Below are 15,067 nucleotides of genomic sequence, written 5' to 3'. Positions count from 1 at the left end.
CCTGAGCAATGCCCAGCAGGGAAAGGTCGCAGTCTTGTAGCGAGGCTTGGGGCAGTTTGGGGGCATTAGAATCAAGCGACTCTAGAGTGGTGACAGGCGGAGGGGAGGTAGGTATAAAGTCGGCCTGCCCTGGTAAGGTTACCTGGGCCGCTGGCGGAGATGTAGGCAGCTCTGGAGCAGGGGTGGCAGCAAGATGGTGGGATGTTAGGGTTGGTAGTGATGTTGGGGGGCATGAGGTGTGAGAGGGGCTGAGGGGTATTTGTTGTGCAGGAAAGACAGCAAGGGGCAAAACAGGCTGTTCAGCAATTGGTGTCTCAGCATGTGTCTGTGTATGAGAGTGAGCCTGTGTCTGAACGTGTGTCTGTGTCTGGGTGTGTGTTTGGGCCTGAATGCTGGTTTGTGTGTGTGTGTGTGCTGGCAGCATCTGCTTTGTCTGGTGCTGCGGAGAAGGTGGCGCGCCTCCCACTACATGACTACAGAGGGGCAGGATCCTGGGCTGGGACTGATGCTCAGCCACATTACTGGGGGCTATCTGTGCAGGAGGATGGGTTACCAGATGTGACACAGGTTGATACTGTGGGGGCAGCTGACTCTCATCAACGGGTATCAAAGCCTGCTGTAGAGGAAGTGGTTGCTGGATGGGAGTTGGGATGGGCTGTGCTGGAATTTGAGTCAGTAAAGGCAACTGTTGCTGTGAAGGTGGTGGAGCTAGTGGTTGCTGTGCTTGAGTAAGCTTCTGTAGCTGTTGCTGGTATTGCTCAACAGACTGAGGCATAGCAGGCTGGGAGATATTCTGAATTACTGTAGGGTCAGCAGTGCTTCCTAAGGGCTGCTGCTGGGGCTGAACAACTGGATGTAGTCCTGTTTGGACTGGAATATTGGCTTGTCCGGCCTGCTGCACAGGTTGAGGAGTGGCAACGAAGTTTGCAGGGTCCATTACAGAACTGAGACTGGCTGTTTTAGCTGAGCCAGGAGACATAATCATCTGCTGATACTGCAGCACTGGCTGTTGCTGCTGCTGCTGCTGCTGCTGCTGCTGTTGTTGTTGTTGTTGTGTAATATGAGTTACATCTTGTTGTAAAGATGGAATAGCTTGGTGGGTAGGCTGAGGGACATACTGAGAGGTTAAAAGGCCAGCGGCAGCCTGAGCCTGCACCTGGCTAAGTGGTTGGCTTTGAGTTTGTTGCTGGAGCTGGGGCTGCAGGAGCCCTGGCATTTGAGCATTTTGATGAACTGGAGTTTCATGTTGGATCTGACTGGGATTTGAGGCAATTGCAGCTGGAGGCTGGATAGTAGCTTGGCTTTGTTGGCCCAGCATCTGAATGTCTACAGTTGAGCCCTGGCCATGTGGTGGTTGGGACTGACTAATTGTCGGGTGCAGAGGCTGAGTTTGTATTAATGGCTGAGCAGTCACCTGGCTCTGTGTGGGAGTAGCAGGGCCAGGATAACTAGTCTGTAAAGGAATCTTCTGGGTCTGGATGGCTTGAGTCTGTCCTTGGATCATTGCTGCTGGAGGAGTGACTTGGGCCTCAATCATAGCCTGAGCTACTTGGGCTGTGGACTGGGCTATATACTGGACTGGGATCTGGCCTGGGTTCTGGGGATGAGCCTCACATTGTCCTTGCTGGGTAAGGACTTGAGTTGGGATAACACCAGATGTCTGAACAGGGATCTGAGCAGTCTGAATGGCCATGGGGACCTGGGTCTGGGAGACAATTTGAGTTTGGTGCTGAATCACTTCAGTGCTGGCTGGAGCTCCAACTGGGATGTGAGGTTCCATTACAGAGGTGTGGTGCTGAGGCTGAGCAGCATAGGCTTGCTGCTGCCGGATCAATGCTGCTTGCTGTTGTTGCTCCATCACTTGCTGGCCTGTGAGAGGGTTATGAGGGGTGAACTGGGTGGTGTTTAGTTGAGGGATACACACATGCTGCATATCAGTTGGTTTCTGTTGAATTTGCTGCTCACTGTTACTTTGTGGAATAGCGGCAGCTTCTTGTTTCTCAGTTTGCTGAAGTTGAATGATGGTTGCTTGTTGTTGCTGCTGCTGCTCTTGAATCTGCTGTTGTATCAGAACCTGCTGCTGTAATATCTCTGCTTGTTGTTGTTGTAACAGGACCTGTTGCTGTCGCTGCTGTTGTAACTGTTGTTGCAACATAGCTTGCTGCTGCTGCTGCTCCATCTGCTGCTTGAGTTGCACTTGTTGTTGCTCTTGCTGTAGCTGAGCTTTCTGTTGTAGCTGCTGCTGCTGTAAAATAGCCTGTTGGTGCAAATGCTGTTGTAAGAGTGCTTGTTGCTGTTGTTGTTCCACTTGTTGGAGTAAGGCTTGCTGCTGCAGTTGATGTTCCTTTTGCTGTTGAGTCTGCTGGGGTTGCTGCTGCAATAAAACTTGTTGCTGTTGATTCAGTGGTTCTTTTTGTATTCCAGCTTGGGGCTGTTCAATTTGTTGATATAATTGGTTCTGCTGCGGTTGCTGTAAAGGGGGCTGCTGCTGTTGTTGCTCCAATTGATGTTGTAAAAGTGTTTGTTGTGGTTGCCTTTGCTGCACAAGAGCTTGCTGCTGCTGCTGCTCTTGCTGTTGAAGAAGTTGTTGCTGTTGTTGATCCAACAGTTGCTTGTGTATAAGGGCTTGCTGCTGCTCCAGCTGCTGCTGTTGTAGTTGGGCCTGTTGCTGCTGCTGTTGAAGCAGTACTTTTTGTTGCTGCTGATCAAGCTGTTGCTGGATATACGTCTGATGTTGCTCGAGCAGTAGAGCTTGCTGCTGCTGCTGTAACAAAGTTTTCTGTTGCTGAAACTGCTGTTGTAGTTGTGGTTGTATCATGGTCTGCTCGCGGGGATCCCCTGTTGGTTGCTGATTATACATCTGAGGATGTTCCCCAGGCTGTGGTAATGACATAGCTCGCTGCTCCATACCAGTTTGTGTGGGTAACACTTGCTGCTGAGGAGTTGGCTGGACAGGTGGAACAGGCTGCTGTACATAGATCTGCTGCTGAGGCTCATGTTGATGTTTCTGGACAGCTTTAGTTGAGAGGATCTGTTGATGCTGTTCCATTGGTGGCTGAGTGGCAGTAACTTGTTGTTCAAGCAGAGTAGCCTGGGCCTCCATTTGCTGCTGCGGCTGCTGCTGAAGGGTGGAGGTCTGGGGATCCATCCCGATCTGTTGTTGTTGAACAATAGTCTGCTGAGGGATCATGAGAGGTTGTGTTTGCTGGGGTGCTGCCTGGGGAATGATGTCAGTGAGCTGCATGGGAGTGGCAGGGGGTTGGGTCTGCTGAGCGAGGGGCACAATGGTCCCTGCTAGTCCAGCAGGATCACTGACTGACATGGATGTAGTGAGAACATTAATGGGTGCTTGTGGAGAAACAGGAGGTATATATGACTGTGAGGGGGCTATTGATCCATGGGGAGTGGCAGTTTGAAATGCATCTGATGGGAATGTTTGTGACTGTTCGGTGATATGACAGAATGATGATTGGTGTGGAAGGAAGAGGAAAAAGAAAGTAGTAGAAAAATTAGGTAAGAATAAGCTTTGGCAAGGAGGGTCAATTATCATCACAATTAATTTTATACAGCAGGGTTTCCCACAGTGTTTTATAGTGGAGGTGGGTCACCTCACCTGATATACAGACTGCCTCAGCTTAAGTTAGAAAAATTAAAAAACACTTGTATTAAGTAAAATATTAGCCTTCAGGTAAAACGAGCAAAGGTACTTTTTATACAACAAGGCCACATTTTTAATGGAAGAGGCTATTTGTGTATTACATCTTACCACCTTCTCTAATTTACTGGGGGAAACCCTACAGCATACACTCAGTTGGACAACTTCAGAGCATTATAAGAATGATTGTGGTTGGGTAAATAGTTATTTGAGGGGAAAGAACCAAAAATGTGATTAACTATTAGGACCACAACTTTACCTCGCTTAACAATAACGTTAAATGTTATAGGCCCAGTGTAAATACAGCTTTCATTTTAATTCAAGTTAGTATTATCACCCTTTTCACCTGAAAATATTGTTGAGGTACACTTGGTGATACCTGTGGAACCATGGTAGTGGGTTGAAGAAATGTCTGACCAACAGGCGCCCCTCCACTTTGACCTACGGACATGCTGGACATACTAATGCTCTGACCAATAGGCACATTTGGAACACTTCCACTCTCACCAATGGGGAGCATTTGAGGATGAGCGATTACACCAGTGCTCTGAAGTGCAAGAAAAGAGTTAATGGAAAATGCGATCATTATGATGATGAACAATAATGAGTATTTCATAATTTATTTGGTATAATTTATGAACGAGGTGAAAACAGCATATATACGTACAGATGCAGTAGGGGGGAGAGTAGTCTGGGAGTGGCTGTATGATTCCCCTTGCTGAGAGTACGCCTGACTCTGTCCACTCGCATAAGACTCACAGCTGACAGACCCAATGCTCTCACCTTCTGAGTGAGAGACATTAAAAAAAAAATAGAGTGTAAAATGTGAAGTAATTTACATTCGTTCATTCTAACTTCCACTTTATCAATTATGTAATAATGATTCATTACTATTAACTCACCATGTGCTGCTGGCATATGAAACATATGATGAGGGTGTATACGCTACCTGGCAGACTGAGGGTTGTCCCACTGAGAATATGTTGCTGCCTGACATGCTGGTCCACTTCAGGTAGCTCCTCAGATTCCTGCCCTCCTCCTCCTCCTCCTCCTCCTCCTCCCCCTCCTCCTCCCCCTCCTCCTCCTCCTCCTCCTCCTGTCTGTCCAGGTGCTCCTGGCCCCAGTGAGGATGGGCAGGATGGATGGGGAAAGGTGTAGGAGGTGAGAGTGGAGTCTCTTCTTTCTTCAAAGCCCTGCTGCTGTTGGAGCAGCTGCTGCTGTCGGCGCTCCCGTGACTTTTTGATCTGATTTACTCTGTCCCGGATGGATTTCCCCACCACCTTGGCATCACTCTCATGGAAGAAGCCCGACTTCACCTGTGATAGGGGAGAGAGAGAAAGAAAGAGCGAGAAGGAAATAGAGAGAGATAATTAATTAATGACTAGAGGTAGGCTGAGGGAAACTAGGTCAGAGGTAAGAGTACCTTGAAATGGCTGATAAATGAGCTGAAGGATTTCCCTCACCTGATCTTCCTTTAAGCTTTAAAGCATCAAAGACTTTTCCCACTCTGCCCTATCCCATATCTGACACTCATGAACCCCTTTTCCACAAGTCAAGCATGAGTGGTCCCTGTGTCTCACCATCTCTAGAGCCACTTCCTCAGCACTATCATTCTCCAGGTCATAGCTGAACTCGATAGCCTCGTTATCTTTGTGTTTCCCCTTCAGCTTTTTGGGCTCTTCAACCCAAATCCGTAGAGCCAGACAGTCCTGGGTGCCCGTGTCTTCCTCTGCAAGCTCCACTCGGACCCCTGTGTCCTCCCCAAAGAATGCGTGGTTCAGGAGGTCTCGGATGGAGAGTCTGTCGAGGGAAAGACAAGAAAAGAAGGTGATGGTGAAACAGGCACCAGGATGTTTCATGATGGCCTGATCAGCAACTCTGCATGACACAGCGCAGTATGTCATGTTATGAATGTAAAAACCTGCTTACCTCTGGCTCTTGTTCTGACGAATGCAGCCTTCAATGATTTCTTTGATCTCTGGGTCATTCACTTTATCAAAGCTTGCTGGTTTTATACCCTGCAGGAAAGGAAATGGGAAATGATGGAATTAATTTTTGGGATGTTGTATAAAATCATTGATGGCAATTTTGGGTTGGGATTACATTTAAATGAACTAATAATGTATTAAAGCTGCAAGCAGCATTGAACGGGCCCTCGCGCCTCCGCGCACGTCGGGCTGCAGCGCAGTCAAAGGGCTTCTGTCACGGGCATGTAGATGTCTTCAGACCTGAGCTGTTTTCAGACAGTGCAAGAAGAAGATAAACATCACTTCCTTTGTCTATTTTGCCTGCTGCTGGGGCTGCTTTGCTGCAATTTCATGGGGGGCACTATTCAGCCAGTTTGCATCATTGACTGAATATTGTCATGAGGAGGTGTTCAGGCTGAGAGTCTTATCAAACATGCAAAGTTTGGTGCAGACTGGAGCATTTGCACTAAAGTTATAGCAACTTTCTCTGTCATGGCGAAACATCAAAACTCAACGCCACGCCACGGCCACACGCTTCAACGATAGCTAAATTATAGCATATTAGGCACATTACTGCCTCCCTCTGCTTCGGACTGTAGACCAAATATTAAATCCTACACATCAATCCTGTCTGTCTAATAAACTCAAAAAAACAACAAAAAACTGCTACTCCACCCACTTGGCAGGTTCATTAAAGTTTTAATGCTGAGCTCCGGAACTCTAGTCTTCCTGAGTTCTTCCCTCATACATTGTCTTTTTTGATCATACAATCTATGCTTGCATGTTTATAGTTTCCTCAGCCAAGTGGGAAAAAATATGTGCATATATCGGCAATCACCAAAAATGAAAAGTAAAGTAATAAAAAATAATTGTGTTAAATAACCGTGATGTCAATATTGAGCAAAAATAATTGTGATTATGCTTTTTGCCATAATCAAGCACCCCTGAAGAGAACATAAATTTTGATTTACATACACACACACACAAAGCATTTAAATATGTATGTGATAAATTGTTGTCTTTAATAAACAGTTACTTGAACATTTTTTAGTGTGCTCCTAAATTTCTATGTGTGCTCCTAATTTTTTTCATTTAGGAACACATGTACTCCTTGACAAAAAAGTAAGCATTGAACACTGCTGTCAGATGTGTAGAGACAATAAGTAACTGCAGCTGGACACAGAAAAATACTCATATATTTGAATGGAGAGTGTGAGCGAATAAATGATAATAACACCAAACTTCATACAAAGTTTGTATATAATGTACTGTATGTATATAGACCTTTCTGCTGTATCCTTCAAAAATGAGCTCCATTTAACCGTGACACCCATCCCCCCATTTTCTTCCCTCCTTCTCCCTCTTAGCTGGAGAGAAGGATTTCAGAGCAGTCCTCTAGTGGAAATATCTTCATAACTCCCATGACTATGGCCAAATCTTACATTGAAAATAATATTTTAGTAGGAATTTTTGTTGCGAATCCATTGATACAGGTTTGAAAGTGGTAAGACTTATAGTTTAGACGTCAGACGCCCCAGTTTGGCACAAAGTCCATGCCCAGAGATTGCCTCTCCATTGGTTTACATTGTAAGGTGCGATGTGGCACTTCAACTTTCGGGGCTTACTAGATCTAAACCGTTCAAGTAAGTTTTTAATAACTTTTGTTCAGCACAGTGTGATAAGTCATGTATTAAAGTTTGAAGGAGGAGATAGCGTTTATTCAAGGTCCAAAATTGGCACAAAGTCATACTTTCATGGGTGAACTGTGGACTTCCTGTTGGATTTAGGTCAGGGGTATCAGCAAATGGTCAAAAAGGTCTTGATGAGACGAATAATTGAGTTTTGGTTCGATCTCTCTACGACATTCCTACGGGCCGTGGCGGCCATTTTAGTGACATAGGTGGTGCTATAGAGGACATTTTGGCACTTTGGGGATAATTTTTACATTTTATCAAATTTTTCACCAGACCTGATGTGCTTGCAAAATTTGGTGAGTTTTTGAGCATGTTTAGGGATTTAGGGTTGAAGTGGTGGATTAATAAAGAAAGAAGAAAGAAAGAAAGAAAGAAAGAAAGAAAGAAAGAAAGAAAGAAAGAAAGAAAGAAAGAAACAGATACAAGAGGATCTTCGCCCCTTTGGGGCTCAGGCCCTAATTAGGCCTATACATGTCATCACCACAAATATGCTGAGTTTGTATGAGAGTTACGCAGTCAAAGAGACTCACACTTGTGACTTTGCGATAGATCTGAGCAGCATTTTGGCACTCAGAGTAGGGGTATTCTGAAGTAGCCATCTCCAGCATACACATCCCAAAGGCGTAGACATCCACAGACTCATCATAATGCTCTTCATACATCTCAGGAGCCATGAACTCCGGGGTTCCTGTTAAGATCAGATGGCGGATCCCAGTCAATAACAAGCAGAACAGCTAAATGTTACTTCATCACTATCACTGTTTACAATCTATATTTACTGTCACTTAACACTGTTCACAGAGCATTAAAGCCACAAAGTCAATGGAAAAATTGAAATTCACTTGAAACACTAATAACAATCTTCCTGGAAACTGTTCTTGCTAACTGAGCTAAACTTTATTGAGCTAAATGGCACTCTCAGTGCACTGCTTAAGTTGGCTCACAGAGCTGACATCTAATCAGTGGCCTTTGTTTACATTAAGTGTCTCCCATATACATTTTAGAGTGACTCTGCCAATAATAATCTATACGCCTAGGCAGCTGTTGCCCTCTGTAAAAAACGTAACAGTGCTGAATGCAGAGCAATGTGTATTTATATCATATGTGTATATATACTACACTGTACTATATATAACTACTTATGTACCTACCTATGACACTCTTGGCAAAGGAGGTCCTCATAAGAGTGGCCAGGCCCAGATCACCTATCTTGACAGATCCTGTAGGGCCTGTTATGAAGATGTTATCACATTTGAGGTCCCGGTGGACTATTGGAGGAGTCCTGGTGTGAAGGAAGTGAAGGCCCTTCAGGATTTGCCTACACCAGCTCCTCAGGACCTTGGGTTTCATCACCTTAAAGCGCTTCAGGTAACTGTGTAGACAGAGCAAATGCAAGATTTAGTAGTCAAATAAAAAAAAACAATACTGTGATAGACAGCTAAATAATCACAATGACAGACAAAACAATATCATAAATACCTTTGAAAATCAATGGTTTATCACTCTGAATATTATATTGTACATAATGAATTTACATTTCTTCCCCATAAAGATAATGGAAATGGAAACTGTGTTTTTGTGTAATTGTAATTTCTTTTAATCTTCTTCTAATTTTATACATTATAACTAACTAAAGTTGAAAGAAAATCTGCCACCACTACTTCTTGCTGATGCTTTGAGCCATGTTATCTTTTTGTTGTTTTTTTGGGGAGAAGATTGAGCAGCACTGCCAATATTTACTGAACAATGGAGCCATGTGTTCATATTTGCTAACTGGCAACTGGAGGCAGATTAACAGCTATTGGTTTTGCATTGTAGCTAATTAACACTGCTACAGATGATATCACTATTTTACCTTTCACAGACATGTAAATGATGATGTATGTTTATTAGCGTTATTTTCATTTGTTATTTCAAGTGCCTCATTGTCAAATAACTTTTTGCAGTACAGACCTGCTGCCTGTGGTGACATTTCAGTGCTATGACAGGCCAAAAAATGACAGAAAGTACAGGTTTTTAAATGTAGCACAACTGCACTTAATTGACAATACATTTGACTTAATATTTTCAACAAGTAGATTTTGTATTATATTATTTTTTTGTGTGATTACAGAGTTTTATGTCAATCAGGAGATCATGGTTAAAAAATAAATATCTATGTATGACAAAATGAGAAAACCAAATGATACCTTCATAATCAGCTATGATTGATATAATAATAGTTATATAAGAGATATGAAGAGGCTAACGTTTTGAGTGTTCCTGAGGTCATTAGTTCAGTGACCAGTACAATGCACTTCTTGCCACGGAGCACCGACTCCCAGGAATCATAGAAGCGGACGATGTTGGGGTGCTGGAGTCCCTTCAGCATCTCTGCCTCCTCCTTGAAGCGTTGCTGCTCTGCCTTGGTCAACTTGCGGTCCTGGGGTGAGAGGTATGTACCAAGTTATAAGGCATGAATGTGAACATTTGATTCCCCAACGCTTTTCCTATATACTAACTGGCAAGTCCAAGAAAGAAAGAAAGAACAAACTGCCTCATTAATTTCCAAAATACATCCAAGAATGTAGAAAAAAGCCACACAATTCTGTTCAAAACATCATGAGGCTACCATGGACACTTTATACCCATGACTGTGCATTAACACTTGCTGCCACTAGATGGTACTAGTCATACAGAGTTGTAACAGTGCTGAGACAACACCCAAGCCTTAGCTTTATAAAACACATTTCTACCGCATCTGCCACACATCACCAGTATGGCGGACAGAATGGACGCAGCAGAAATCCAATTCACGTGCACGAGCAGCATCCCACAGGAACAGAGACTGACAGTGCTGCTCACTATCACTCTGTTAAACACGGATGCATAGGTTATTTATAGGATTTAAGACTCATGCATGTTATGCAGTAAAGGTGCTCTGTTCTGCTGTAAAAAAAAACCCAAACATTTCTTTTATTATGTCTTGTATTTCTTGTGTATCTTTGTGTATTCTTTTGTTAGTTCCTTTTTCTTAAACCCATTGTACTTTCATCAATATCAACTGCTGTATTTAACAAAAAAAAATACACATATCTTCAAGTTCCCTGAATGTCAAGTAGAAAGGAAATGTGTTTATGAATATGCAAGTCATGTGATAATGATATGTTATTAAAGCATCAAACATGGAGCTGACAAACAGTCCATTTTACAGTGGAGGAAATCCTGTCAGCGTGTATTTTTAGACTTGTCAGAAACAACTGTTGTTGTCTGCTATTTCCATGTGTACAAATAACAAAGCAATTCAGGTTTGTGGTCTTTTGACCTTTGTCGACCTTGTGACCTGCTATTTGAGGGCGTTACTCGACGGCACTTAAAAGTTTGAATAAAAAAAACACACTTTAGGGTTAATTGTTGTGGGTTTGTATTCAACAATGCAAAACTTTTAGCCATTTATGTCGAAGCAACATATAAGAAAAAAAACCAAAACTGTCTGTGAGAGCCGGATGGCAGCCATTGTCGTGTCACAAACAGACCTCACTATAAATAGAAGTCATCATAACATTGGCTTTCCACTGATCGATTCCATTGATGTCGAGCTTTTTGCTTTACACAACGCTCCCCGAAGGGAGGCAGTGTACTGCAGACATTTGTATGCAAATAAACACATTTTCATGTAATGCAGTTGCCGCTCTCACTGCATCTATATTTATTGTATGTTGTTTTTTTATTCCTAGCCTGTGCTATTTATTGATGCGTCTGCTTCTCTTCTCTGTGTGTGTCTGTCTTTCATCTTTTCAGAGATCTTTTGCCTTCTGTCTATACTGGTTCAATGTCCTTTTCTGGAAGTACTGGTGGAGGCAAGCTCTCCACCCCTCCCAACAGGGAAGTAGCATCAACAAAAAGGCTGCTCTTCATTGCACTACTATGGCTAAGAATAAGTTGCTCAGCTGAGGCCCATGTTTTCATTCCTTTAATGACAACTACCTCACGACATGTTTATGTGTGTGTACCTGACTGTGTGCAGGTGTGTCTGTCTATGCTGCCTGTCTCTACTTCCACCTACATCTGCATGCGTCTTTTTTAATGTGCTTTATTTCGTCAGTGAGTACTGCCTTTGTTTGGGTGCCTCTGTCTGTCTCATCTTCAGTCGAAGCATCATTCTGCCTCATTGTCTGGCACATTGGTAGAGAGTGCTTGGCTGTGTGTCCCTGTCTGCTGCCTCCTCAGCATCTATTGTGTCTCCCACTGAATGTTGCATCAGACAGCCTTTGGGTCAGCAAAGGTCACACAGAGTTCAGTTAGTAAAATTGTGTCTAGACAGACTCACAGAAACCTACTCCCCATCCGCATAGCCACCCATACACGCACATACAAAACCATATTCACACAAACAGTCCAACTTTGGTATAACAGCATCGCACAGAGAAAGATCTGACAAACAAACTGGCACATCACCACCACAGGAGACCGAACAGTCTTTCAACCATGAGATAAATGGAAATGGTTAAGCAACAGGGAAAGAAACAAGACAGACAGTGAGGGAAAGAAAGGAGCTTCAGAAACAGCCTTATTGTGACTGGCCTGGTCTTCTGAATCAGCCAGATTGTTCTTCATTTATGCAGGCTTCTCAAGTAAAAACACTAGATTTTAAGCACATAGTAATATACAAAGAACAGTAATAATGGTAATTTAAAACATATAAATACATGTGTATGCCAATGCCAAACAAGCTTGTCATTTGTAGCTTGTAGTGTCATGTGCTTCTGGGGGCAGTTATTCTGACAAATACCTTAGACTTTATACAAGGCAGCTCTATGTACACTTGACTTTTACTGTGTATAGCACGGCAAGTGAACCACTGCCATTAAAAAGATAAACAAGCAGTGGAAGACTTCACATTGTAACACATGCACCTATTTAACCTAAGCCACTTTCTATACAGCCGCACTGTTTTTAATATATGTATATTTTTACTCTATGTGTACCCCTTGTTATGTGATTGTTTCTGAGAGCGATCACCAGAAAAGATTAAAAGATTATGATGTTCGATTTTTGTTGAGATTGCCTCAGAGACGTGTTGATTCGGCTCTAAGGCAGTTTTTGAGGCTGTAGTTTATGGTATTGTTGTATGACTGCATTATAGTGACTGATTCAGGAAACCTTTACAGTACAGGAGCAACCCTTTGAACAGTCTCAACAAATATTGACCATTAGAAGGCAGCTTTTATTGCACTGTAATTAATTTTATTACATTTTTGTGTTCCTGGAATTTTATCGACACTGGCATGGTCAGATCGGTCATATAATGTTCTTGTTAAATGGCGCCTTCGTGGCAGGGGCCTAATACCATAACTTGGTAAACAGAGCAAGACCTAAGACCTGGTTGTGTATCATGAGATTTTTTTGGATCAGACATCTGGTAGAGCAGAAGGTCAAGCTCCAGGTTAAGTAGCCTCATAAAACTCAGGGGTAAATGGACAGGATGTGGCTTACACGGCACATTTGGTAGGTGGTACAAGGCTGGGCGTCACGGATGCCAAAGCATGTGAGCCCTAAAACATCTATTTCGGCAAACACTGAGTATCAGATATCAAAAGACTACATAAGTTGAACCGGCTTCCATGGTTACATTCTTGTCTAAGGAAGGAGTGTGCTTCAGCTACACTGAGATAAATAAGGGCACTATCAACAAAAAAGGGTGAAATTTTCTTTTTGTAAGTGGACATTTGCACATTTATGAGGGTGTATGTAGTGTTTATGGCCATGCAATGTGGGAGTAAGCATGTCAGCGTTTAGAAATCCGAGGTGGCGGGTGGTTGGGATTAGATTACTGTAAGCTACAACAGCTCAGAGTAACAAGATAGATAGCTGGAAAAGGGCTGGCCCACACACCGGATTAAAACCCTAGGCCAGTGGGCCAAGTTCACTGTAGAGGTAGAGGCCACTTTACTACCATAATGTCTAGCTGGCAGCTGGCAAACTGGAACAATTCACAGGTAGAGAAGACACACTTCTCAAACCATACATTAATTAAACTACACAGACGTGTGCTTCATATCATATTATGTCTATGGACAATTCTGCTCTTCATATAAAAAGGTGTGTAATGGTTGAATTAATGGGCATTAATGCTACCTCGCGAATATGTTTTGTCTTTTTGTTATTGGATTGCCTTGGACAATAATCACATGTCAAAATAATTTGATCTGAAGTGCTTGTGCTCCGGATTTATTGAATTTTGATTAGGCCATACAGATAATGCCAGTCTTATGTGGTAATGTCTCAAACACTCAATAGCAATCGGATCTCTGTTGATGGTTAGGTAATGAATATTGTGTTGAGAGGTTATAGCCCGAGGGACACTAGCCAGCTGTCAGTGCCCTAATTGAACATGTGTCTAGTCAGTTTGGCTGGATCGATTCCATCCGGGTCTGGTCAGTTCAGCCCTAGTCCATTTGAGTTTGCCTCTACTAATTTTAGTCACCCATCAATACTATGTCTTTGCCCTACCTGGTCTAACCCAACTGGTCTTTCGTAATCAGAAACAAGCAAGATCATCTCCAACTCCTCCCTTTACTGTTTCTATTTGTTACACTGAGCCAAAGAATTATGACTAGAAAAAAACAACATTTGCTGAGCTTTGAAACCTTTAATTTAAACATTGTTTGTTCTGATCAAAGGATTGGACAACAGCTATTATTTCTATCATGAGGCACATGTAGCTGGCAGCGACCAGAGAAAAAAAGTTGTGAACTGCTGAATTATCATGGTGTCAACTGTCAATTCGGGGGTCCTGACTGTATGTAGGTGAACAAAGGGTCCAGACTCTAGTTCAAAGGGGGTGCAAACTGAAATCCAATGTTAATATAACCTCAACCATGTCAAAGTCCAAATTCTGTAATGACCTTAATAAGGATGAGCTTTCTACTAAGAAACTTGGCACAGTATTGGTAGCACGCAGCCTCCTAAGCTGGCATTTAAACTCAAAAGGCTCTAAAACAATATATGTTAAATCATCCAATATTTAAAGTGGTAATCGTCATCATGGCGACCTTCAGTACTACAGTCCTGAACGCTGCTCTAGTTTTGCTAGTCTGCTGAGCGTGTCTGGGCTGAGCTAAGCTGAGCTGGACCAGTCTGGGATGACTGGGTTGAGCCAGTCTGGTTTCTGCCGCCCGAGTTATGCTGTCTGTGCAGGGTTTTTGTTCCAGCCTGACAGGCACCCACTGTAATTAACTCCCTGGATCACTCTGCATGCTCACTCACACAGACAAAAAGTGATGGAGGGAGGGTGGGTGAGAGAGAGCAAGAGAGAGGAAAGCTGATAGACACACACATACAGTGGCATATGTTGACACAGACAGACAGAGAGCAACATCTCCCACGCAGAAATGTAATACATGTACACAACACGTACAAACACATCCACTTGGGGTGATGGATGGCAAAAATATACGACTGAAGCAATAGGACAGAAGATATATAGCTGTGTCCTTTTAGCTGTGGAATTCCCAGGGAAAGAGAGCGAAAAGAAGAGAGATGGTGTCCGCACTGTGAACTTTAATTACCCACTCTTTCAAGCTGCATTTGGACAGCTAATCCCCTGGCTTCCCTCTCTTTGTGGGCACAGGAGGAGAGGAGCTAGGTGCTCCCAGGATGCAGTCTCACAGGATAGCGAAGAAAGCATCATATAGTGTATTGGCTACTCATGTCCAGGCTGTTTATCATCCTATCCTGTGCCTTCAAACTGGAGGTGTTGCACAGACTGT

At 43.2% G+C, this 15,067-nt stretch overlaps 1 protein-coding gene across 9 annotated transcripts in view; it reads right to left on the bottom strand.

Moving 5' to 3' along the window:
- Positions 1-15,067, bottom strand: part of si:dkey-151g10.3 (serine/threonine-protein kinase WNK3) — a 39,943-nt gene that overhangs the window by 11,903 nt on the left and 12,973 nt on the right. For 7 of the 9 annotated variants that reach the window (XR_006403374.1, XM_044350971.1, XM_044350970.1 and 4 more), the window contains exons 3-11: positions 9,566-9,738; positions 8,468-8,688; positions 7,847-8,004; positions 5,585-5,673; positions 5,236-5,455; positions 4,605-4,971; positions 4,323-4,441; positions 4,002-4,202; positions 2-3,442 (exon numbers count right to left, since the gene is read on the bottom strand). Coding sequence is in view for 8 of the 9 variants with exons in the window: in XM_044350971.1 (XP_044206906.1) it covers positions 2-3,442; positions 4,002-4,202; positions 4,323-4,441; positions 4,605-4,971; positions 5,236-5,455; positions 5,585-5,673; positions 7,847-8,004; positions 8,468-8,688; positions 9,566-9,738 (4,989 nt within the window). In the remaining variant the exon portion in view is untranslated. The remainder of the gene's footprint in view (position 1; positions 3,443-4,001; positions 4,203-4,322; positions 4,442-4,604; positions 4,972-5,235; positions 5,456-5,584; positions 5,674-7,846; positions 8,005-8,467; positions 8,689-9,565; positions 9,739-15,067) is intronic. The other 2 variants (XM_044350966.1, XM_044350973.1) reach the window with 2 other exon arrangements.

This window comes from Thunnus albacares, chromosome 5, assembly GCF_914725855.1.
Source record: "Thunnus albacares chromosome 5, fThuAlb1.1, whole genome shotgun sequence".
NCBI lineage: Eukaryota > Metazoa > Chordata > Actinopteri > Scombriformes > Scombridae > Thunnus > Thunnus albacares.
The sequence above is the reverse complement of the archived record's forward strand: the minus strand, read 5'-3'. Positions and strand labels throughout refer to the sequence as shown.